Source organism: Typopeltis vanoorti, chromosome 25 (genome assembly GCF_054136105.1).
Source record: "Typopeltis vanoorti isolate ZY-2024b chromosome 25, IOZ_Tvanoo_1.0, whole genome shotgun sequence".
Lineage (NCBI taxonomy): Eukaryota > Metazoa > Arthropoda > Arachnida > Uropygi > Thelyphonidae > Typopeltis > Typopeltis vanoorti.
In genome coordinates, this window is record NC_143573.1 from 36,449,537 (window position 1) to 36,473,679 (window position 24,143).

Consider the following 24,143-nt stretch of genomic DNA (forward strand, 5'->3'; position numbering starts at 1 on the left):
TAAAAGGACCTCCCAAAATTCCACAATGAGTCTAACTCCATTCGAATCTTGGGATAATAATAATAACACAAAGAAATGTCTGGGCCTGAACTATGCATGGAGCAACAGAACAGCCCCCAAGAGAGAAATAGATGGAGATCTATGACAGCCAACCTCCTGGACTGACAGGACTGTTGAATGTAATAAGCAATAAACAGTTCAGAGAAAATCATAAAATGCTTCATGTGAAAATAACGTGTTTATGATTTATCAAACTTTCTCCCTGCCAATCATCAGAAATGATTGGCAGGGAGAAAAAATAGGACTGTCATACCGTCTTTTGTTGGTTGTAAGAAAGCTATTACATAAAAAAATTATTTTCTACTAGTTTTTTTTTAAATGCAACAAACTGAAAGTGTTGATGATAATATTTTAATTTAACAATAATACAAAATAACACTCATTAATTACCTCAGTCTTGCTGATATCCTGCAGTACAAACATTACAGACCAAAAAATTGATTTTCAACTCAATCAAAAATGGTAATTACTAATACATTGGCACAAACAATGCAGTATTGTTTATATATCTGTGCTATTCATTTAGCTTATATTATATTTATTTATTTATGAAACTAAAATGATGAAAATATAACTTTTCATACTTAACTTTGAAAAAAAAAATTGCCTTTAATAACAAATACAAGTCGTTTAAAAAGCATGTGATTTTAATGAACTAAAAACAATAAGTCACCTTCAGTGTATTCATTAATATCTGAAACAGCCAATGTTTGCTATAAACAGTCTGTCCAATTCTATCAGGTACAAGATCCTCAGTGCTGGCAAGCAATTCAGGTGGGGGTGATGGATTACGATCTGTAAAAATAAAATGATACAACTATAAACTACACATTTTAGAAAAACTGAAAAAAAAATAAAGGAAATAAAATAAAATAAAAAATAGATAAGGTGGCTCTAAGATCATCATCATCAAATTCCTGCCATGTACCCTCAAGGGGTGTACAGGATATGACAGTACTACATGAAAAAAATTACATCATTACTAACTTCCTATCTACAATTTTCCTCCAAATCAGTCTGTTACGTGTCAAGACTCCAACATTATCAGATCTTATATTTCTATCGTCTAAGGCACTTTGTACCATATCAATCCACCTATATCTTGGTCTTCCTCTGGGTCGTTTTCCTGCCAACCTGGCAGAGAACACTTGTTGCAGCAAATTACAGACCAATTAGTATATTTGAAGTGGCAGTTAAAGTATTAGAAAAGTTGGTTAAAGGTAAAATTCAGTAATGGGCATAAAGGAATATGATACTCTATAGGGAGCAGGCATTAAAAGCTTGGTAAAATTACTCTGTATCATAGTAATTTATTCACATTTTATAATAAGGTAATAGTGGAATTGGATAAAGGAAATGGCTATACCATGATACTGCTGGACTTTGAAAAGGCATTCGACAAAATACCACATAAAAAAACTATTGCATAAGCTGGAGTAAATGGGAATGGATATGAAGGTAGTGGCTTGGATAGGAAGATGGCTGTCAGCCAGACATCAGACGGTGGTGTATGGTGAAGTGGAATCAAGTCAAATGAGAGTGCCCTATGGCTCTATACTAGGGCCACTACTTTTAATTTGTATATTAATGATATAATGGACGATGATGCAAAACTATAAAGGGCGATAGTTCATAAAGCTGATGTAAATATCCTAGGTTTTTTTTATTTTTTATATACTGATCCCATACACAAGAGGTCGAAGAACCTATAAGCACATCAGTGCTGTGCCTAGAGTGTAGGTGAAGATTCAGATAAAAGTTTACAGACATTTTTTTTTTGAAGAGATCCAGGTTGTAGTTATTTGAAAATAATTCTTGTGGTAGGTTGTTCTTGGGGGGCAGAGGTAGTTAGAATAAAAAAGAAAGAAAAAAGTATGTTTGGTATGTTTGCAGTTGCACGGTAAAGGAATACTGGGCAGCTGCTGGTATGGTATCAACAGATGCAACAGAAATTGGAGGAATGGTGGTTGCTAGTTTAGTGGAGCAATTAGGTGCACAACCCAAATGAAAGCAGTATTCTAAGAGAGGGCAGATTTGAGATTTGTATATTGTTAAGAGATGGTTGGGTATAAAATGGCATCTTGAATGAAAGAGAATGCATAGTGTTTTTGGATGCTGAAGAAGCTATAGATGTGATGTGTTTGTGCCAGGAGAGATTGGAAGTGGATGTTAGTCCAAGCAAAGAGAGATCTGATCATGTCTGGTGATTTGTAAGGGAATGTGAGCTGAGATTTCTTTTGCAAGAGAAGAGGTAATACTGTATTTGGTGGTATTAAATGTGACCTAATTGTCCTAGTCTAATTGAAGAATAGTATATCGATCAATGTTTAAGGCACTAATAGATGATCCTGATGCTTGGGATATCTGTACACTGCATGGTTACATTGTCAAAGGAGTAGATGATAAGACAGAACCCTGAAGAACCCCGATACTACTTCTGCATTGGTGGTAAACCTGTAAGAGAGGAAGCTATCAACCATAACATGCAGTGAGTGACAATAGAGGAAGTTGGCAATCCAATTACTGAGGGCAGCAGGTAGACCAAAGGATGGTGATTTGTTTATCAGGCCTCAAGGGCAATAGCGCAAGTTTCTTGGAAGCTTTTCATTGCACATGTCCAGTGGTGGATGATGTAAGCTAAGAGGTCAGCAGTGGATCTTGAATGAGGGAATTTGTACAGGTGCTTATGATTAATTGATAGGTCTCTAGATGGTGGAGAAGTTGGCTGATGATTTAAATTTAAAAAAAAAGATGACTGAAGGATGAAATAAAAAAGGTTGATTTAAATAAATTAGCAGTGTGGACAAAGGATAATAGTTGTCAATTTAATGTTGCCAAATGTAAAGTAATGCACTTCGGGATGAAAACATTACGTACTTTGTCTCATATTGATGGTACTAGATTACAGGAAATTGATGAGGCAAGGAATCTGGAGTAATCGTGGATAGAGATTTGAAGTTCAGAGGACATACTGCAAAAGTTGGCAAAATATCTTAAAGAATTACTAGGATGTTGAAAAACACAATGACAACTAAGATAGGGAGATTATTATTATTCCTCTTTATGAGATTATGTAAGACTAGATCTTTATAAGGCCACGTCTTGACTACTGTGAACAGTTTTGGTCACCTGGGTTTCTTGTGGATCAGAGACAAGTGACAAAACTGGTCACAAGTCTGTGGAATGTTCCCTATGAAAACAGATTGAAGATGTGTGGGTTGCAGCATTTAATTGAGAGGCAGACAAGAGGGTACATGATAGAAACTTATAAGTTACTAAAGGGATTTTATGATTGACACAAAAGAAACTTTTCAGTATATGAGGAGTAGGGAGAGAGAACAAGGGGTTCTCCCCCTCTAGTCCTGGAAGTTTATGTAAGAATATGATTAGTAGAGGTGTGCAGACTAGGTTCTTTGCTTGGAGAGAGAGTGATGAATAAGTGGAATGGATTGCCAGAGGTAGTTCTAAGTGTCCCAACGGTGAATAAGTTTAAGGAGAAGTATGATTGGTATTGCATGAAATACCGATCATACAACTATCAATTCTATTACTTACATGTTTACACTATGCATATGCAGAATAGATTAATATATTTTAAAGGTCATTTCTGTTAGGTTGCACAAGCAAATTAGACTTCAATATGTAATTAAATGCAAAGTAATGTAATAGTATAATTAGTGTGAGAAAATAGAAAAATAAAAATAATGTTTAATTTAAGATGTTCACCCATCCTTGTGAAATTATTGAGAGATGATCAGCAGTGGCTTCTTCCTTTTCATAAATCACTGGATAAAGTGTTGTATATTTCCCTTTGTGCTTTTAAGAGCTGGAAAGCATTAGGATTCATATTCTTTGTGATACAATTTCTTTGAATGCAATTGTTATATGTCTCATCATGTTTCAAGATGTTACCAGAATGTTGTTGCATTTATTATTGTTGACTTTAAAGAAGCAGTTTTGTTCACATGTTCCTTTATATGGGCAGGTCTTCACAACTGTATTCAATGTTGATGGTAATAGACTAAGATCATGTCCTATGGCTATTAATCTTTGTCCACATTCGTTTTGGTGTGCATTTACACATAGGTTCACTTTTTTCACTTTTGTTCCTTTTTTCAACCATGATTGTACCCGACTAAAGTGCATGAACACAAAAACACAGCATATCAGTGTTTTCGAGCTCAACAAAGTAAGACTGAAGAAAGTGCACACATGCAATGCATGAGCTGTTGGCTTGAAGAGGATCACTGTTAGGTGAACAGTTAAGTAAAATTTTTATAATTTGAAAATTTCTCCATAGATTTTTCACGATAACTGATGTAAGTTCAAATTTACATAATTTAAGGTCTGCCAGTGCTCTTTTGATTCTTGTTGTAAATAAATTAAAGATATCAAGAAATTATATTCTTGGTTTAATCCTTTATTCAAGTGTAAGCAGACAAAGTTTGCACCTGAAGTAATTTCAGGACTGGCCAACTCGTATATAGAGGCTAATGACTTCACATTACTTGCTAAAATGCAAAGCACATATCCTTATGGACATGTATAATGCTAGGCATTATGGGGAGGGTTACCACCCAGACTGGTTCAGACCTTTATTGAGGTCTCTTGTCAGTGGGAGCCAGACCCAGAACTGGTTCCCACTGATGATACTGTTAAATTTTTTATATTTATGTGATTTACACTTAATTATTTGTTGCTTGATTAAATCCTTTCTTATTCTCAACCTTTATTCACTTAAAATCCTACTGGCTGCTTTATTGTTATGTCATTGTTTCATCTATATTATATTTGATTCTATCTCTAAATAGCCTTCCTTCTAATCTACTGTCATGATCCTAAAATATTAATTCAGATTTATCTCCTCTTCGTATATTGGCAAAATTTATATTATGCTGCGCCAGCATAATATAAATATCAAGTGCTGCTATAGACCAGGTGATGGAATAGATGGTGGAGATAGTATGCATAAGCAAATAGAAGAAACGAGTGGAAGTAGGGCAAGTATTATGGGAGATTTCAACTATGGTAACTTTGATTGGAAGGAGGAGAGGACACATGGGAGGAAGGAATTGGATTTTATGCAGTTATGAAGGGATAACTATCTGCGACAGTATGTAATGGAAAATACTAAGGGTCAGAGAGTGCTTGACCTAGTAATTGCATCTGAGAATTTGGCTGTAACGAATATGACCACGTTGCCACCAACTGGTGAGAATGATCATAGGGTCTTGATTTGGGAGATGGCTAAAGGTGTGGAATTTACAATTAAGACAGCGTACATGTGGAATTATCGGGCTGGTAAGTATGACAAGCTTTAAAAGTTTGATTGGTTAGTGCCATAACATGTAAAACTGCAAGGCTGGATGTTGATAGTGCATGGGAGGCAGTTAAGAAGTGTTTGCAAGAGGCAATGGGTTGTGGATAACTTGTTTAAGTATTTTTTGGATTCTTTTGGGGGGATAGCCATTGGCTGAGAAAGTGTCATGGATGTGATTTAGTTCAGTGGTTAGGGCTTGATCATTTGAACAGATTATTTTTGCCCTGTTGAATAGTGTCTTAATAACTTAATAAGAAAGTATATATTAAAGTTTATTTAATTTATATTTCCAGTGTACGCTGTCAATTCCTTAATTATTAGTTAACAAAGGCTATCACAATTCCATATATTGGAAGTCTAGCAATTAAAACAGCATTTCTTTTCAAAGATCAACATCAGAGTAACTTTTAAACCAGTTCAAAACATTCCCAGCCTCCTGAGGTCTCCTTAAGATATAACACCTTTCAGAGATGATCAGCATCTCTGAAAGGTGTTATATCTTTTTTTTTTAGCGTATACAGAATTACAACAAATACAGTAGTATTTATTGTAATTCTGTATACGCTTGGATATTTCAACAAATACCCAGGAGTATACAGAATTACATGCTCATGTAGTTAAGCCTACACAAGAAAGACCAGCCATGGATTTGAGGTAAGAAAAAAACATGCTGCAGATGTTGGCCACAAAAGAAAAGACAGCTCTAGTTTGGTCAACTATACTTATAATACAAACCATGCAGTCTATTAGAGCTTTTCAACCATCCATATATAGAAAAGATTTTATTCCAGATTTGTGAGGTTTTTATTCAGTGAATAAAAACCGAGGACAGATATTAAGTAACATGAAAATGTTCTGATATGAGAGTTCTGAGAAAGATTAGTGAAGTGAACAGATGACATCAATGACAGTATCACATTAACAATGAGGATAATAGGCAAGAACTTGCCATTGTTAGCATTCAGGAATATGTTAGTAGAGCTAATCTCAGGTAATCAAGAGGAAAGATTAAAATGATAATTTGGAATCTCGATGATAACAAATTAATTTGGAGGAAAATTGTTGATCTGAAATTAGTAATGGTGTAATTTTTTCATGAAGTACTATCATAATTATCCTATACCCCTCCTGAGGATATATATCAAGAATTTGATGATGATGAAATTTCAAAATTGATCAAAACTTATGAGAATGCAACCTTTGACAACACAGTTGCCTTGGTACTGCATTACTTAAAAGTTACAAACTGTCCATTAGCCATATATTTGCCATTTATTAGTGCTTTTTGATTGTAAGGTTTTCAGATGATGACTCTCATCAGACACTAGGCAGAAACCTTCTAGGGACATACCCAATAGTATAGAATTTCCATGTAAAAAGTATCTCATAAGCTCTCCAGTCACTTGGAAACTTCAGTTTTAAAATATTTGGCTATAAAAGAACAATGTATTTTTAATAACCTTTTCATCAGCAGCTTTATAACATTAATTAGAAGGCTTCTAAGATTTTCTTTCAACAAAGTGTAAGGCTTTGGAATTTGGAAGATACTGTTGAGATGCATGTAACTGGTGTAGAAGATGAAATGAAAAGTGGGATGGGGGGGGGGGGAACAACAAGAGACATGGGAGTAATGGTGGACAATGACATGAAGTTTAAAGACCAGAGTGTCAGAACAGTGAGGATAACATAAGGATTCACCATAATATTAAGGAAGATGTAGAAACAAAAAAAGTTATAGTACCATTCTATATAAAGACTTTATCAGGCTTTATGCATATGAACTAGTGTATTTCCACTATATAATTTAAGGAAATTACAACGTACTAGGATATACATTAAAATAAATTTTAATATATTTCGATATTTCGGCAACGTCCCGTTGCCATTTTCAAGAACTTAAGAACAAGACATGTGCACGCAGGCACAACAAAACAGTAAATGAGGAAGAAGTCTGAAGCTATTATTTCTCCTAAAGTCCTGATGGTGCCCTCTAGCGGGCAATGTTGGTATTCTTGGGCGATTGGGCTGAAGATCTTCTGATGTAGGTTTCCCAAATTTGAGGAAGTCTCATGCAGCCAAATTTGTTGAGGTTTGGATCATTTCTTAGGGCTGAAGTTGACTCCATGAAAAGCCTTTCATATCTGTATTTGCTACGGTGTATTATCCTGGCTTTCTTCCACCGTATTCTATGGCAGGTATCCAGCGCATGGTCAGCAAGACCAAAGTGGCTGTATTGGTGAAACCGGATGTAGTCCTTGTGTTCTGAAATTCTGATATTTGCTGTCCTGCCTGTTTGGCCAAAGTAGAACAGCTTACAGCTGCAAGGGACCTGGTATACACCAGGTAGGTCTGGGGGGGGGGAGAGGTTGGTCTTTAGTAGAGCGGATCAGGGATGCCAATTTTTTTATATGGTTTGTAACAAGAAGTTAAGTTATGTTTTTTTAGGATTTTTCTGATTTTTTCCGAGGTGCCTCAGATATAGGATATGGTGATGGATTTAGAGTAATCCTTGTTGTAAGGGATGGGGGGTTGTGGCTTACTGGTTTCAATATTTTTTGAATTTTTTTTTTTGGGGGGGGGGGGTAGCCATTGGCTGAGAAAGTGTTGAAAATGTGGTTTAGTTCTGTGGTTAGGGCATTGTCATTCGAGCAGATAAGTTTAGCCCTGTTGTGTAGTGTCTTAATGACTCAATATTGTTGTGAGGGGGGGGGATTGTTGGTAAATGTATCTGCCTGTATGGGTGGGTTTTCTATATAGTGAGAAAACCAAGGTTCCATCAGGCTGGCAGGTGACTAGTGTGTCTAAGAAAGGAATGCAGTTGTTTTTTTCCTCTTCCAGGGCGAATTTGATTCTGGGGTGTTGGTTGTTTAAGTGTGTTAAGAAGGAGAGGAGCCATGTGGCCAAATAGCAAATACATCATCTACATAGCGAAGCCAAATGGTTGGTTTTTGTGGGGCAGAGTTTAAGGCTTTCTCTTCAAAAGTCTCCATATAAAAGTTGGCCAAGGGTGGGGAGAGTGGAGAACCCATGGCTATCCCCTCTATTTGTTTGTAGAATTTTCCCTGCTAAACAAAATAGCCTGAGTTCATTGTGAACTGAAATAGGGCTGTGATATCGGGAGGAAATTTAGCTTGGATTAGCTCTAAGGATTCTTTGAGTGGGACATTTGTGAATAAGGAGGAGACATCAAAACTGATCATTATGTCAGTGTGTTTGAGTGTAAGGTTTTCTATGCTGGATTTGAAGTGGGCTGAGTTTTTTTATGTATGAAGGTGTGTTGCCAGTATAGTCTGAGAGAGTTGTAATTTCCTTAAATTATATAGTGAAAATGCATAACCAACGTCTAAGCCTTTCCACGAGAACTAGTGTATTTGCACAGATCTGGTCATCTGCTTTTAGAAGAGATGAAGAGATTTTAAAAAGGATGCAGAGAAAGATAACTAAATGTAAAACATTTCTGAAATTTGGGTATGAGGTTGTTTGAGAGAATGCTGTAGGCAGAGCCTGGTGGATAAAAGGAGTGCTTGAGTGACACATATGTTGCTGAAGAGTTCATAGCAGGTTAATTCATAGGAGATTTTACATAGGTTGGAGGGAGACAAGGATAGGCCAAGAAATTATTCCTATAAGTGTATAAGGAGTGTGAGTAAGGGAGTGAGGATTTTAGCTTACAGTGTGGTGGGTAGCTGCAGAAACAGTAACTGAGTTTTAAGTGCTGTTTTATGAGAGCTGTATTTGGCAATGAGGACCTAATGTCTTTTAACACCATGGCGGCTGTTGATAATGATAATATATTATCATCATTATCATATTACATTATATTATTAACCAGACTTTTTTAAATTTTTAAAATTTTCATGAAAACTTTACCTGTTATAATGCTCATGGTGTTGCTGTGACTTCTTCACTGATAACCTGTAACAATAAAATCAAACTTAACCAAGCAATTATAAGGTATACCATTCATTTTTATCCAACTTTTGTCTTACACACCTCAAGTGCAATTAAAATCTCTTGATAAAAAAGATTAAAAATTTTTATATTAAATATGATATGCATGATATATTTTTACCAAATATGAAAAACATTTTTGGAACAGGATTTTATTATTATTATTAGCACCCGACCTCCATGGAGTCAAACATGGATTGTCGACTACTCAGCCTCATGCTTGCTTGGGAGGAGGGAAGACCACAAAATGTGTACTACAGTCCCCACATCAATCATACCTCAGGATTTGCTCTCTGAACATTGAAGGTTGCTCAAGATCCAAAGCCATGGATCACTGGAAAAATATCCCAGAATCAGAACATCGATGTCCTGTTACTTCAAGTGATCCATGTGCTTGACACTGCCCCAAATAGAACTCAAGATCCCTGGCCTCATCTTAGTGGCCCAGAGGCTCCATCCCAGTAATGGTTTGGCTACTTATGTGTGCCCAGGCCTGATAAACTCAACTTAGCCATTGCCTGACCTGGAACACACCAGTGGAATAAAGATGGACGATCTTAAAATCTATGTCTATACACCTCCATCTCAGCCATGGCCAAACCAGATGTTAAGCCCCCACCCCACACATCCAGTTATCTATGCAGGAGATTTCAACTCCCACGTGTGTAGGAATTGAAATCCCATGTGGAGCTACCAATCTGCTGACTTTAATGGAGAATGAGTGGAAAACTGGATGGAAATCCACAACCTTCATCACCTCATCTTCGACGCCAAACAATCGTTCACTCTGCTAGATGGGGAAAGACATATACTCCCCGACGTATGCATAATTTCTAGAGACAATGATAACCACCCCACCAATAAATAGATCTATCATTGGCAGCTTCCAACAACCCGTTCCTTTGAGAGATCAGTTTATCTATCCCACTTATTAAAATTGCTCCAATTCCTATAGGGAACCTTCAGAAAACAAATTGGAGGGAGTTTGATGAAAAAATTGATCAAAACCATCAATACCATCCTGCCTGTGCACAAAAACTACACTAGATTTGTCAAACTACAAACTACAAAAGCAGCTAAAGAACTAATAAGTTCCTGGATGACAACAAGAGAGAGAGAGAGAGAGAGAGAGAGAGAGATGGCTATCAGTCATGGAAGAACTCGACCTCTAAATCTAGTTGGAAAAGCTGGTGTAAGAAAACTTAGAGGAGCAGAACTTACAACCAAAAGTTCTAAAGAAATTAGGACAAAATATCCCTGTTTATAGAAGTGTCAAACAAAACAACCACCTCTCAATGCCATTCAATGAAAACAAAATGATTCAAGCATTTAAATCACTGAAAAATAACAAAGAAGCAGGCCTGGATGGTACATACCCCAAGTTCATTAAACATCTTGGAAGTAATGCTCGTAAGTGGCTTTTGCAGTTTTCTGAAAAATTCTAGATAATGGAAACATTCCAAAGGAATTCCTGAGGAGCAAAGTTAGCCAACCTAAAACCAGGAAAAGTGCCTACTGATGCAGCAAACCATTGACCAATATCTTTACTAAGTATTCCCTATAAACTTTTTGAATGATTACTCTATAATAAAATTTACCCATTGATTAACCACAGTACCAAATGAATAAGACAAATTCAAAGACTCTCGCAGCTGCTGCAACCAAGTACTTGCCCTTACTACACATATAGAAGCTGGTTTCCAAAAAGGCCTTAAAACTTCCGTATAATTTATAGATCTGTCCACTGCATATGACACAGTTTGGGTGAATGGACTCATACTGAAATTTGCAACTGTAATATAAGATCCAGAGATGATTAAGATTCTAAAGTGAATGCCATCAAAACACAATTACAACTAAATGGTAAAAATAGCCCTTTTAAAGTATTAAAAAATGGACTACCACAGGGTGCTGTGCTAGCTCCACTCCTCTTTAATTTATACATTAGTGACATGCCACAAACCTCCTCTTCAAAGTTTGCATAAGCAGATGATCTGGCGTTGGCAACTCAGACTAAACACCTGAAAGAGGCCAAGATTGTGCTCAGTTCTGACCTTAAAGTTCTGTACAACTATCACGCCAAATTGTGTCTTTGCCCAAATCCCTCTAAGAATGAAGTCTGCACATTTGGTGAGCATGGAGAGATCACATCGAGCGAGTGGTATCAGTGGAACTACCTGTAGATCCAGAAATGAGCTGTTGTGTTTGTATACAAATGCTAGAAGTATAAGAAACAAGGCAGATGAAATGGTTGCATTAATTGCGTCTGTTCACTCAAAGATTGTCGGAATAAGTAAGACATAGTTGGAAGAGGATGACATCCTGACAGGAATAGAGATGGAAGGGTATGATGTGTTTCGTGAGGATAGAAGGGGTAAAAAGTGAGGGAGGGAGTGCTAATGATGATAGAGAAAGAGTTATGTCCATACAAAGTAGAGATGCAAAAGGGAAATAGTGCCAGTGGTTTTGAGGCAGTATGGTGTGAGATAGAGGTGAATGGATTCAAATACTTGGTTGGATGTTGTTATAGACCAGGTAATGTGGATTGTGGTGATAATGAAATGACTAATCAAATTAGTCAAGCAAATAAGGGTAATCATTATGGGAGATTTTAATTATGGCAATATAGACTGGAATGATGAGATAGCAATTGGAAGTAAAGAAAATGAGTTTCTTGAGTTTTTGAGGGATAACTACCTCAGACAGTATGTAACAGAGGGCACGCAAGGATTGAGGGTCTTGGATTTGGTCATCTCATCAGAGGATGTAATTATAAATGAGGTGTCAAATCATCCACCAATTGGTGAGAGTGACCATGAAGTGATTACCTGGGTGGTTGCCAGCAGTGTGAGGACCTCTGTGAGAAAAGGGTATATGTGGAACTACAAGGGGGGGGGGGTGATTATGAAGAGCTCAGGAGATAGCTTGCAGGTGTAGCATGGAATGAGGAGTTAGCTGGAAAAGAGATCAATGCAGCTTGGGGGATTTTCAAAAACTATCTAGCAGATGCAATGCCTAAGTGTATTCCAAGGTTGAGAAGGTTAAATAAGGTAGGTGTGAGATGGATGAATAAAAAGATTAAGCATGTGTGATACAGAGAAAGAGGTCATTGTGGGGGCAGCATAAAAAAAGTGGAAATAATCAATTCCATGAGATCTACAAAGACCAAGCAAGGAGGGTGACTTGGTTAGTGAGGGTAGCTAAAGAGAGGTATGAACAGCAGTTGGCTAATGAAGCCAAAAAGAATCCTAAGGAGTTCTTTCGATATGTAGCCAGCAAAAGAAATAATGATTATGGAAGGATGACACTGATAGGAGAAAATAGCATAAAGACAGCTGTTGCAGAAACTTAATGAGCAATTCATAAAGGTCTTTCAATCTTGTGAATGTGACTTCATGGAGAGATTGAGAACAATAGATGATGGGAAGGAGAGACCGACTGTAAGTGAGCAAGAGGTGTATGGGGAGTTGAGTAAACTAGATGTTAATAAGGCTGTGGGACTTGATAATATATCGCCACGTATTCTGAAGGAATGTGCCAGGGAGTTCACACCTGTCTTGACATATTTTTTTAATATGAGTCTTGCACTCGGTCAAGTCCCTAAGGAGTGGAAGGAGGGCAAGATTGTGCCACTTCATAAAGGAGGTGATCGAACTCAAGCATCAAACTATAGGCCTATCTGTGTGTCAGGTGTTGTGGTTAAGTTGTTGGAGAAGCTTGTGAGAACTAGAATCCAGAGTTGGGTTGACAACAATGGTGTTATCTTTGATGGACAGCATGGATTTGCTAAAGGGAGGTCTTGTTTTAATAATCGACTTACTTATTACAATAAAGTGACCGCTTCCTTGGACAGAAGAGAAGGATATACAGTAGTATACTTAGATTTCTCAAAGGCTTTTGATAGAGTACCTCATGATAAACTGATAGTCAAACTAGAGCAGATGGGATTGGATAGTAGATTAGTGCATTGGATTGGAGACTGGCTGTCTGATAGGTATCAACAAGTTGTGTATGGGGAAGCGATATTCAGGAAAAGGAAAGTCACTAGTGGAGTGCCTCAGGGGTCTGTTTTGGGGCCATTACTATTTAACTTCTATATTAACGATATAGGTGAAGATTTGGATGGAGATATTCAGTTGTTTGCAGATGATGCAAAGTTGGGAAAAACTATGAAGAGTAGTGAAGATGTTGTGGCCTTACAAGAAGACTTGAATAAATTGAGTGATTGGGCACAGAAATGGAGACGTGAGTTCAATGTTGTAAAATGTAAGGTTGTAAAATTTGAAAATAAAGATGAGATGCAGAATTTATGCTTGGTGAGGATATATTATTGGAGGTGGAAGAAATAAGAGATCTGGGGGTGATAGTGGATAAGGATCTGAAATTTAGGGGACACATAGCCAAAATTGTGAAGACAACACAAAGGCTTCTGGGAATGATGCAGAGGACACTGACGTGTAGAAGTAGGGAGATTCATGTTCTGTTGTATAAGACTTTCATAAGGCCACACATGGACTATTGTACCCAGATTTGGGCACCTGGTTTTCAGAATGATGAAATGGTGAAGAGATGGTGGAAAGGATCCAAAGGCAATTGACTAAGGTAGTTTCTGACCTCTGGAATGTCAAGTATGAGGAAAGATTTAGAAGATGTAATTTGCAGAGTCTGGTGGACAGGAGGAAGAGGGGAGATATGATAGAGACCTACAAGTTGGTAATTATAGGATCAGTGCTGGAGAAGTTCTACGGAAAATAGTGGGCGATCGCAGGAGAACCAGAGGTCAGCCCTGGAAACTGTATAAAGAGGGTGTGAGTAGGGGAGTGAGGGAAGCAGGTTTTTTTCAGGCAGAGTTGTGAATGATTGGAATGCCTTGCCTGAGAGTGTGATGTCTGCAAGAAGTTTGAATGTGTTCAAGGCACAGTATGATGAGCTGTGTGTGTGATAAAAGGATCTCTCAGATGAGTCTTTGACTGCCTGGGGTCTTGGGGTGATAATAATAATAATTTCACTTGAACAATCATCAAGCTGATATATGGCTGAAGGTCTCATTCAGAGAGAAGACTGTGAAGCACAACCCCAACCAAAATATCTCAGAGTCACCTTATAACACTCTTTGACTTTCAAGAAAAACCTGGAAAATGTCTGCCAAAAGCAAAAAAGTAGAATAATATCATCAGGAAGCTTGTGTGTTCAGGATTGGGGGGGGGGGGGCGCGCAGGAGCCAACACTTTGAAAACTGCTGTCCATACCCTAGTGTACTCTTCTGAGGAATACTGTGCTCCCGTATGGTATTCGAGTCATCATATCAGTAAGATTGACATGCAACTTAACAATACCATGAGAATCACTGCAGGTTGCATAAAGTCTACACCTGTTGAGTGGCTACCAACACTCTCTAACATCATATCACCAGACATAAGGAGAAAGCTGCCGCTAACAGAGAGTGTATAAAACGTATGGGAAATAACAACTTACCCATCCATGAGGACCTCCAAAATCTACCACCTATTCGCTCAAAGTCCCATAACTTGATCTGGAAAAATCAGCAACCAGATGCATATTCTCCTGAAACTGAATGGAAGAATCACTGGCTTACTTCAACAATAAAAAATGTACACCTCATTACAGACCCCACAATAGAGGCCCCTGGCCTTCACCTACCCAGACAGCAATGATGCCCACTCTACTACATGAGGACAGGCCATGTCAGGTGTGTTACCATGATGTACAAGTGGAGCCTGTGTCAATCCCCCAACATGTGAATGTGGTGCTGATCAACAGACCATCAATCATATTATTTAGGACTGTCCACTGCGGAGTTTTCAGGGCACATTGATAGTCCTGTTCCAGGCTACCCCAGATGCAATCGAATGGATTAGAGACAATTTGAACTTAAATTTGTGATTTTTAGCATATAGTTTTAGTGTGTGTATATACACTTTTTCTATTTTTATTTTTCTATTTGCACAGACCCAACCATACAAAATGTATGTATCTAACAGAATTCCAAATAATCCTTATCATTCACCCAAGACTAAATCTTTTCTTATCAAACTCTTTCTCTAAATACACCATCAATATACCTTTATCCAAGGCTTGCTTTTCCAATAACTGCCAAAGCATTCAAAACTAAAAATGCAGAATACACTTGTGAAGAAGTCTGACGAGACAGTGAACTTTGAAGGTGACTTAGCATTATTTTTTTGTTGTCACTCATCGTTCAACAGTTGTAATCATCTAGTAGATCTTCACAAAAATATCATCCCAGACAATCAAATTATGCCAAAGGTAAAAATGCACCAAACCAAGTGCTCTGCAATTGTAAAGAAGTAAGCATTTGAAAGATGAGTGTGAAAAATGTTATAAAAATCAAATTTTATGGGAGATGTACAAAGATGAAAGAAATCTGTTGTATTTTTTATTGATGATGAGCACAATCTTAGAAACAGAGCAAGACAGTTTCTTCCAAGTGCAGATAGTGGAGATGGAAATTTCAGCTTGCTACAGATAAATCGAATGATATCAGTGAATAAGATTTTAGGAATTGCCATCATTTATTACAGCAAGAAATTCAGCAAAAATGATACATGCATTTCTGAGCATAGTGGTTCTAGAAAAGTGTGATGTTAGTGGTATCATGGCTGCACTGAAAAAAGAGCTCTTGACCAAGAAATTGGACAATAAAAATCTCATTGCAATTGGTACAGACAATGCCAGAGTTATGGTAGTGTCAATAATGGCATTTATGAACAACTGAAGGTATATATTCTCTCCTTAATTGCACATACATCTAATGGCAATACATCTTAATTAGATGTATATACCATTCATTGCAACTGGCAATGTCTCACACTTATGAAGAATCTCTCTCAAGAAAATTAGAATTTTTAGTTACCAAAACGTATAAGTGGTTTTCACATTTTTCAAGACAAGCAGCATACAAAGAGCTGTATCAAATTATTAACAAAAATGATGCTCCTCTGAAAATTGTAAGCAACTGTGCAATGAGGTAGCTCTCCACTGAACCTACAGTAAACAGAATTCACAGCCAGTGGTTGGATTTAAAACTCACTTTGAAGTCGTGAGTGTGATTGAGAAATGTTACAAAATATCAAATTTTATGGGAGATGTACAAAGATGAAAGAAATCTGTTGTACTTTTTATTGATGATCAGCACAATCTTAGAAATAGAGCAAGACAGTTTCTTCTTGGCTCTTCAAACAGCTTAAACAAAGGTTTCCTGAAAGCTTGAATACGTTAAGAACGATTGCTTCTTTTTCTGCCGACAACACCCTAAAATACATAAAAGAACCTGGTACTCCCATCTTAGAAATAATGCTGAAAACAGAAAAATATGTTGCTGCTGCTGAATAGCAGTACAATACTGTCCCCTTAAATAAATAGACAAACATAAAAAAGACTGAGCTATTCTGGCTGAAGCACACGAGAATACAAAGATGCATCTGGAATGAATTCATATAAAGAAATTGCTCAGTGTGCAATAAATTTATTAATACTGTCAAATTTGAATGCAGAAATTGAACGAATTTTTGGTTTCATGAATGTAGTTAAAACTAAATTAAAAATTAAGATGAAATTGCCAATGCTGACAGCTATTTTGTCAGTCAAGTATGGCCTCAGCTATAAGTGCTGTAAAGACTATCATTTACCAGCATCTACATTGAGTAATACTGGAACAATGGTCACATATAATAAGGCTGAAAATCTATATGAAAACACAGGTGAATTAAGTGCAGAAGATCACTTGGACAGAACCGGCGCATAGTATTTTTTTGTGTGTGCGATTAGTGTTCGGTGCCTTTCCAAAAAAAGTTTTTTTTGAATAAAGTGTGAATAAAACGAACAGGAAATGAAAAATAAATGAAAACCGTTTTACAGTATAATGTTACCTACGAATTAGTCCTGCTTATACAAATTTTTTCAAGTTATATAAATTTTCAAAATAATATAAAATAGTAATATAAAGTTAAGAGATTTATTCAAATATTCTTTACATTAATTTTGCTAAAAGGGACTCATCTGGCTTTCATTTTAGTGAAATCCTGTCGCAGTACATCAATGTTGATAGACTGAGATAAAAAGATAAAAATATTATTTTCTATTGAAATTAGTGCCAAACCATTTAGTTTTTCTTGACTCATGCTTGATCATAGGTAGTTCTTTATTAATTGTAATTTAGAAAATGTTCTCTCTCCCTTAGAAACTGAAATAGGCAAAGTCAATAGTATTCTCAATGTCTTTTATACTCTCTCTTATATATTCTCTTACGTCTTTTATACTCTCTCTTATATATTCTCTTACGTCTTTTATACAAAACAATATTTCTTTTATACCAACAAGTGTTCAATATAACTTGTTGGAAATGTTACAGAATACTAGCCTACTTGGTTCTCTCAGGAAAATTCAACGAAAATAGATAAGAGAATTTTACAAGAATGTTTTGCATTGGACGCGAGAGTTTGCCAATTATTTTGTGTTGCTGACGCTGCCCTAACAGCCCGCTAATATAACAGGCTCGAATGTCGAGAAGAATGAGTTATCAGTAGTAAGCCGACTTTTAGGGCCGGACCACATGCATCCAATCCGATTAAAGTTAGGATATGGCCCTTACACAGAACTCAACAATTAATCATAAGTTGATTTATGATACATCAAAAAATAAAGAACTATTTTAGATATATTTTCATAAATTTTAATCAAAAATTACAGTGATATAATCGGGTCCAGGATACAATTTCAGAATTTATTTGTTCGTTTCCAGGAAGATCTGAAGGGGCCCAAACGGAAGACGACGTACATTCATAATTATATGTACCATTCTGCACCATTCGTTGTTCGTTTAAACTCTTATCTCATATTTTTTGACATCTTTTAGGCGCCTTTTCTTCTGTGGCACCTGTGTATATTGCACATGCCACCAGCCTGGCCTGCACTTGGAAGATGTCTTTAGCCATTTAAATGCAAGTACCACTTTGCCTTGAGTAAAGTAAGTAACTGAAAAGTATATGCTACAACTTCTAAAATTTCAGCTTCAAATTTTTATTTTCAACTCTTTTTATCTTTTTAAGATCTAGCTGTTTTTAGTAATTTTCCTTTGGCAACAGCATGGAAGTAAGCTTTTATTCAGCCTGTTCATAAAAAGAGAGATAAAAGTCAGTCATTGAACTATAACCCAATATAGATTTTGCCATTCTTGTTCTAGTCCACATTTGGGTACAGTCTATGGAAAGATTTGGAGAATCTCTTGGTCACTCTTGATTTTCTCTCACTTTTCTCTCTGGTCAATCACTGCTTGTTATAGTGGATGGTTCCCTCTCATTTGATTTTTCATCAATATTGAAGTATCCCAAGGCTCATCTACAACAGCTTCACCATTCAGCAATCTAAGGTGATCAATTCTGAGAAGTCAATTACATGGTAATGAATGGCTTTTGTTTTTTAAATCAAAATTTGGTATAAAACAATGATCAATTTACACATTTTCAAAATTTCACCAATGGAAAGACATAGGCTGTGTACAGCACCCATCTCAAATGATCAATGATGGGCTGAATTAATCTGCCATGTTAAGAAATAATAGTATTAGACATTTCCGATTTTCTCAAATTGTGCAGTATATTTTTTTGTTAAAGAAAAAGATAATACTGCAGAATGCTCAAGTTAAGCGAATGTTCTCTCACATGAATAAACTGTAAATATAAAACATCCATCTGCAGTTCTGCTCCTTAAGGCTTGTTGTTAAGTCAATATTCTGTCATTTGATTAAAAAAAAAAAAAAAAAAACTAAGACTTAAAAAACATCGTGTCATCTGACTAATTCCAAGACTCTGCTGATAATTAGAAAGTTTAATGCAAATAATTTTCTTTGCATTAACATTATATTATTTTTAATTGTTATGTATAAATTGTATCTTTTAAAACTGTGAAAATTTTGCAATAAAGAATTATTATTTCATATTTTTCATAAAATAATATGATGGCATTTTTTTATTCTGCATATTACACCAATTATCGTTGGTGTAATATACAGAATACCATCCACCTCTTATTGAAGAAAAACAGTATAACAAACATCACCATTTAACTTTGCAAGCCTAGTTGGCTAAGTGGTTAACATATTAGATCTCCAACCAACAGGATTGAATCTCATCATGGTATGGATGTTTGGAATTTTCTTTAGGTGAAAGATGGATTTCATCACCTGGTGTGACACAGCGACTTCCTCACTTATCACAGACTGAAGTGGCTTGAAAAAGTTCCATGTTTAGTCTGAAGAGTAGCAAGATTACTAAATATATATATATAAAAATCCCAATCTGCACATAGTATTAATGTAGAAAGGGTTTACAACCTTTTGTGGATAGGTAAAAAAAAATCATAAATTTAATGATTTTTATGCTAAAGTAAGCAAAAATGAAAGCATATGTAGTAACTTCAGGTACTTTCTTTTTCTGAGTATGATAAGTTCATTATTATTATTATACGAGTATCTGCATAGAGTTAGAAGAATCATTTCCTTAGGACACCCACATTAACCATTATTCACACCTCTTCTTAAACTCATTCACTATCAGAGCACTCACAATAACTTCTGACAAACCATTCACCACTCTGCAAAAAAAAGAAAACCTAGTCCAGATACCCTTACAAAATTTTCATAGGCAATTCCTAGCTCTCTCTCTTCACCTCCTCACCATGTATTGAAAATTTTAATTTGTGTCAAGCTTACAGAATCCCTTTATTAACTTATAAGGTTCAATCATGTGCCCCTTTCTTCTGCCTATGAACTAAACTTTGCAACCCAGACATCTTCAGCCTTTCATTACAGGGAGCATTCCACATACTTCTCACCAGCTCATCTCTGGACCTCTCCACTACCTCCTGATTCCCAAGAAATCCAAATGACAAATCTGTGCACAACAGTCAAAATAGTCAAATCACAATGTTATAAAACTTACCCTACGTCATGTGTCAATGTGTTCTTCATCTAGGTAATCCTTTGAGCTATTTTGCCGACTTTTGCAATATGCTATCTGAACTTCATCTCTCTATCCATTATCACTTCCAGATCCTTAGTCTTCTTAATTTGCTACCCGTATCCATGTGTTGAAGCTTAAGTGCTGTGAGGAGATCATGTTGGAGGTTTAATGGAATATTTACAGCACTGGGAAAGGATTAAAACTAATTTTAATGCTTCCAATATTTTGTCTCAGTCAATGAGACAAAAAAGCTACAAACAGATAGAGGGAACTGCTATGGGTTTTCCCCCTCTCATCCCCTCTTGCCAATTTTTACATGAAAAATGAGCCAAAGACTCAGCCTCTCACAAACCTTCTATCTGTTCTCTATTTGGCCTCATGGCCCAGACACATTAGACTCCTTCCTCAGTCACCTCAATAGCCTACATTCAAAAATCCATTTTATGATAATATGATAACAATAGCTTACCCTTACTAGACACCTTAGTAACATGCCTTCCCAATGAAAACCTTTCCTTCTCTGTATATAGAAAACCTACTCGCACAGGCAGATACATTCGCAAACTCTTCCATCGCCACCCATATCAACAATATGGCATTATTAAAACTCTAACCAATAGAGCCCACAAGATTTATTCCAGTGGAACCTCCCTTTCACCTGAACTCAACCACATATACAGCACCTTCCTTTCCAATGGCTACAGTGATTACAGAATTAAAAAAATAATCAATTCCTCCCCCATTCCCTAGCCATCTCTTCAGAAGGACTTCAGAAATGCCATCACCATACCCTACATATGTGGCACATCAGAAAAAATAGTCATATCGTTAAAAAGGTACAACCTCCACACAGTGTTTAGGCCCCACTGTAAACTTACTACTCTTATCCGTTCCACCAAAGATCAGCTCTCTCCTCTTTCAGTTCCTGGAGTATATAGAGTACCCTGTGTCTGCAAGCTAGCTTACTTCAGACAGATAGACAGATCAGAAACCATCTGGACAGAAGAACACAAATCACACATCTGCAATCTGGCCTTGCAGACCATGTTTTGGATACAACTTACAGGATCTCCTGGAGAAAAACCACCATGCTCCACCATAGTAAATTAAAAAAAAAAAAAAGAAAAGAAAGACCGTTTTCTGAATCTGCAGCAGCACTCAGAAATCAACCAAATTTAAATAAATACGGTTGCATAAAACTTCCCAAAATTTGGGAAACATTAATTATCAGATATCCTACTTTACATCCTAGACCACCTACAAACACCCATAGAGGCACACCATCTAGATAGAACTTTAGAGTCACCCATGTGTTTCACTTAGTTTTGAATTGTATTTCAGTTTGTTGTTACAAAAGTTATTTGTAATCCCTGAAGATGTCTCAGTGACTGAGACAGAATATTGGAAGCATTAAAATTAGTTTTAATCCTTTCCCAGTATTGTAAATATTCCATTAAACCTCCAACATGACAGTCTGGTATCATCAACGTAATATAGCGTGTAATCTTTTCATCCAAATGTGCATAACCTTACATTTTGCAACATTAAGTTGACAACCATTATCTTTTGCCCACACTACCAATCTATTTAAATCATCATGCAGAACATCTACATTACCTTTAGCAACTATTACCTTCCCCAGATGTTTGAATCATCAGCATCTGAATATCCCTCCTCAAGTCATTCTCTATACCAGGGTTTCTCAAACTTTTTCTATGACGGAACACTTCACAAATCCTGAAATTTTCACAGAACACCTTGGTTATTTTGTAATGTATTAATTAATAATTAATTGGTAATTTAACTGATTTTTATTATTAATTAATAATTAATTAAACATCAATTAAGTCATCATTAAATTAATTTGTGCTGATTTTCATTGACATATCCTATTCTGATCACCAAAAATTTATATCATAAGTACTTACAAGTGAATGCAGACTTTTTCTCCTGTGTGCGTAGTTTTCCCCTCCTTTTGTACATCCCGGAGATCTTTGTAGGCTTGAGGTGGATGACTTACTATCTGTTCTGTGACAAACACCTTCAATAAGAAATTTCTTAATACCACAATTAAACAAAGTGTCTTGTCTCTTATTCATATTAGAATTTAAATCTGTATTCCTATTACTTTTAAAAAAATCACTGCACTCCGGTTTCAGAACAAGCACTTACACACTGCAATACGAACTTGTGAAGAAAGTATTCAGCATTAACAGATTTGAGAACCGGATACAGACTAACTTGATCTTCAATTTCAGTGGAAAAATTTTCTTTATACTTCCTTGCTGATTGGTCACTGACATTTGCAACACAGATGTTATTTCGGTCAGTTTTGAGAACACGCAGTTCATTGTTGTAATCGGCTTGCAGGCAATTTTTATGATCAGTCATAAACGGCGGTATTCTCTTTCCCCAATGTTGAAACATTTCGATGTGTAAAAATTAACGATAATTCATGAATATCATCATCAAATTCCTGCCAAGTACCCTCAAGGGGTGTACAGGTTATGATAGTACTACAAGAAAAATTTACATCATTACTAACTTCCTATCTACAATTTTCCTCCAAATCAGTCTGTTACTGGTCAAGACTCCAACATTATCAGATCTTATATTTCTATCATCTAAGGCACTTTGTACCATATCAATCCACCTATATCTTGGTCTTCCTCTGGGTCGTTTTCCTGCCAACCTGGCAGAGAACACTTGTTTTGCTAATCTTTCCTCACCCATTCTATTTAAGTGACCATACCACCTGAGATTAGCTCTGTTAACGCATTCCTGGATGTTGACAATGTCAAGTTCTTTCCAATATCATCGTTTTTAATATGATATTGTCATTGATGCCATGTGTTCACGCCGGTAATCTTTCTACAGGACTCTCATACCTGTGGTCTCTAGTCTTTGGTCAAGTGTTTTACTTCTGACCCTGCTCATAGATCCATAAGTTAAAACTGGTTTGAACACTGTCTTGTATACTAATTTAGTGTTCCAACTAATTTCTCTCTTATTCAATATGAATTTATTCAATTGACTTCAAACCATACCAGCTTTCCTGATTCTGCTGTCTATTTCTATATTTAATTTACCATCTTCAGTAAAAATCATGCCTAAGTAGCTGAAATGTTTTACTTGTTCCACAGGTTCTCCATTCACAACACAGTTGACATTTTCAATGATTCTGCCTATTTTCATTGTCTTTGTCTTTTTATTGCTGATCTTCATACCATATCTATTACAACAGTTATTCAATTTAGTCAAAGAATCTTGCAGACTTGTAGCGGATTTATTTAGAAGTATAACATCGTCCGTATAAAGCAAAGAGCTGATATTAACATCTCCAATTTTGATATGTTTAACACCACTTTGCTTCATAATGTGATCCATATAGATAATGAAAAACAGAGAGGATAATGTACATCCTTGTCTCACACTAGATTTAACATTCAACCATCTTCCTGTACTTCCTTCAATTCTAACTGCTGACTTACAACTCAAATAAAGAGTAAGTATTGCTTGATATTGCTTTCCTCCCATTGACACCATATAAATGTAGCAAATTGAATAGTTTCTCTCTTGGCACCTTGTCATATGCCTTTTCCAAATCGACAAAACTTAAATACAGATCTTTGTTATATTCCCATGCTTTCTCGACTATTTGTCGTAAAGTGAAGATCTGATCCTGACAGCCTCTATTTGGCCTGAATCCAGCTTGTTCTTCACCAAGCTTTTCTTCCACTTCCACAATTCTTCTCAACCGTTTCTCAAGTATACTTGCATAGATCTTCCCAGGAACATTCAGTAGGGAAATA

The 24,143-nt window shown here is 36.3% G+C and overlaps 1 protein-coding gene across 6 annotated transcripts in view; it reads right to left on the reverse strand.

The window, feature by feature from the left end:
- LOC150092666 (protein saal1) overlaps positions 1–24,143 on the reverse strand; it is a 226,446-nt gene that overhangs the window by 192,533 nt on the left and 9,770 nt on the right. For 4 of the 6 annotated variants that reach the window (XM_090414561.1, XM_090414560.1, XM_090414559.1 and 1 more), the window contains exons 2-3: positions 9,251–9,295; positions 734–855 (exon numbers count right to left, since the gene is read on the reverse strand). In XM_090414561.1, coding sequence (XP_090270687.1) covers positions 734–855; positions 9,251–9,266 — 138 coding nt within the window. In that variant the 5' untranslated portion in view covers positions 9,267–9,295. Of the gene's footprint in view, positions 1–733; positions 856–9,250; positions 9,296–21,948; positions 22,069–24,143 lie in introns of those variants that run through there. The other 2 variants (XM_090414557.1, XM_090414558.1) reach the window with 2 other exon arrangements.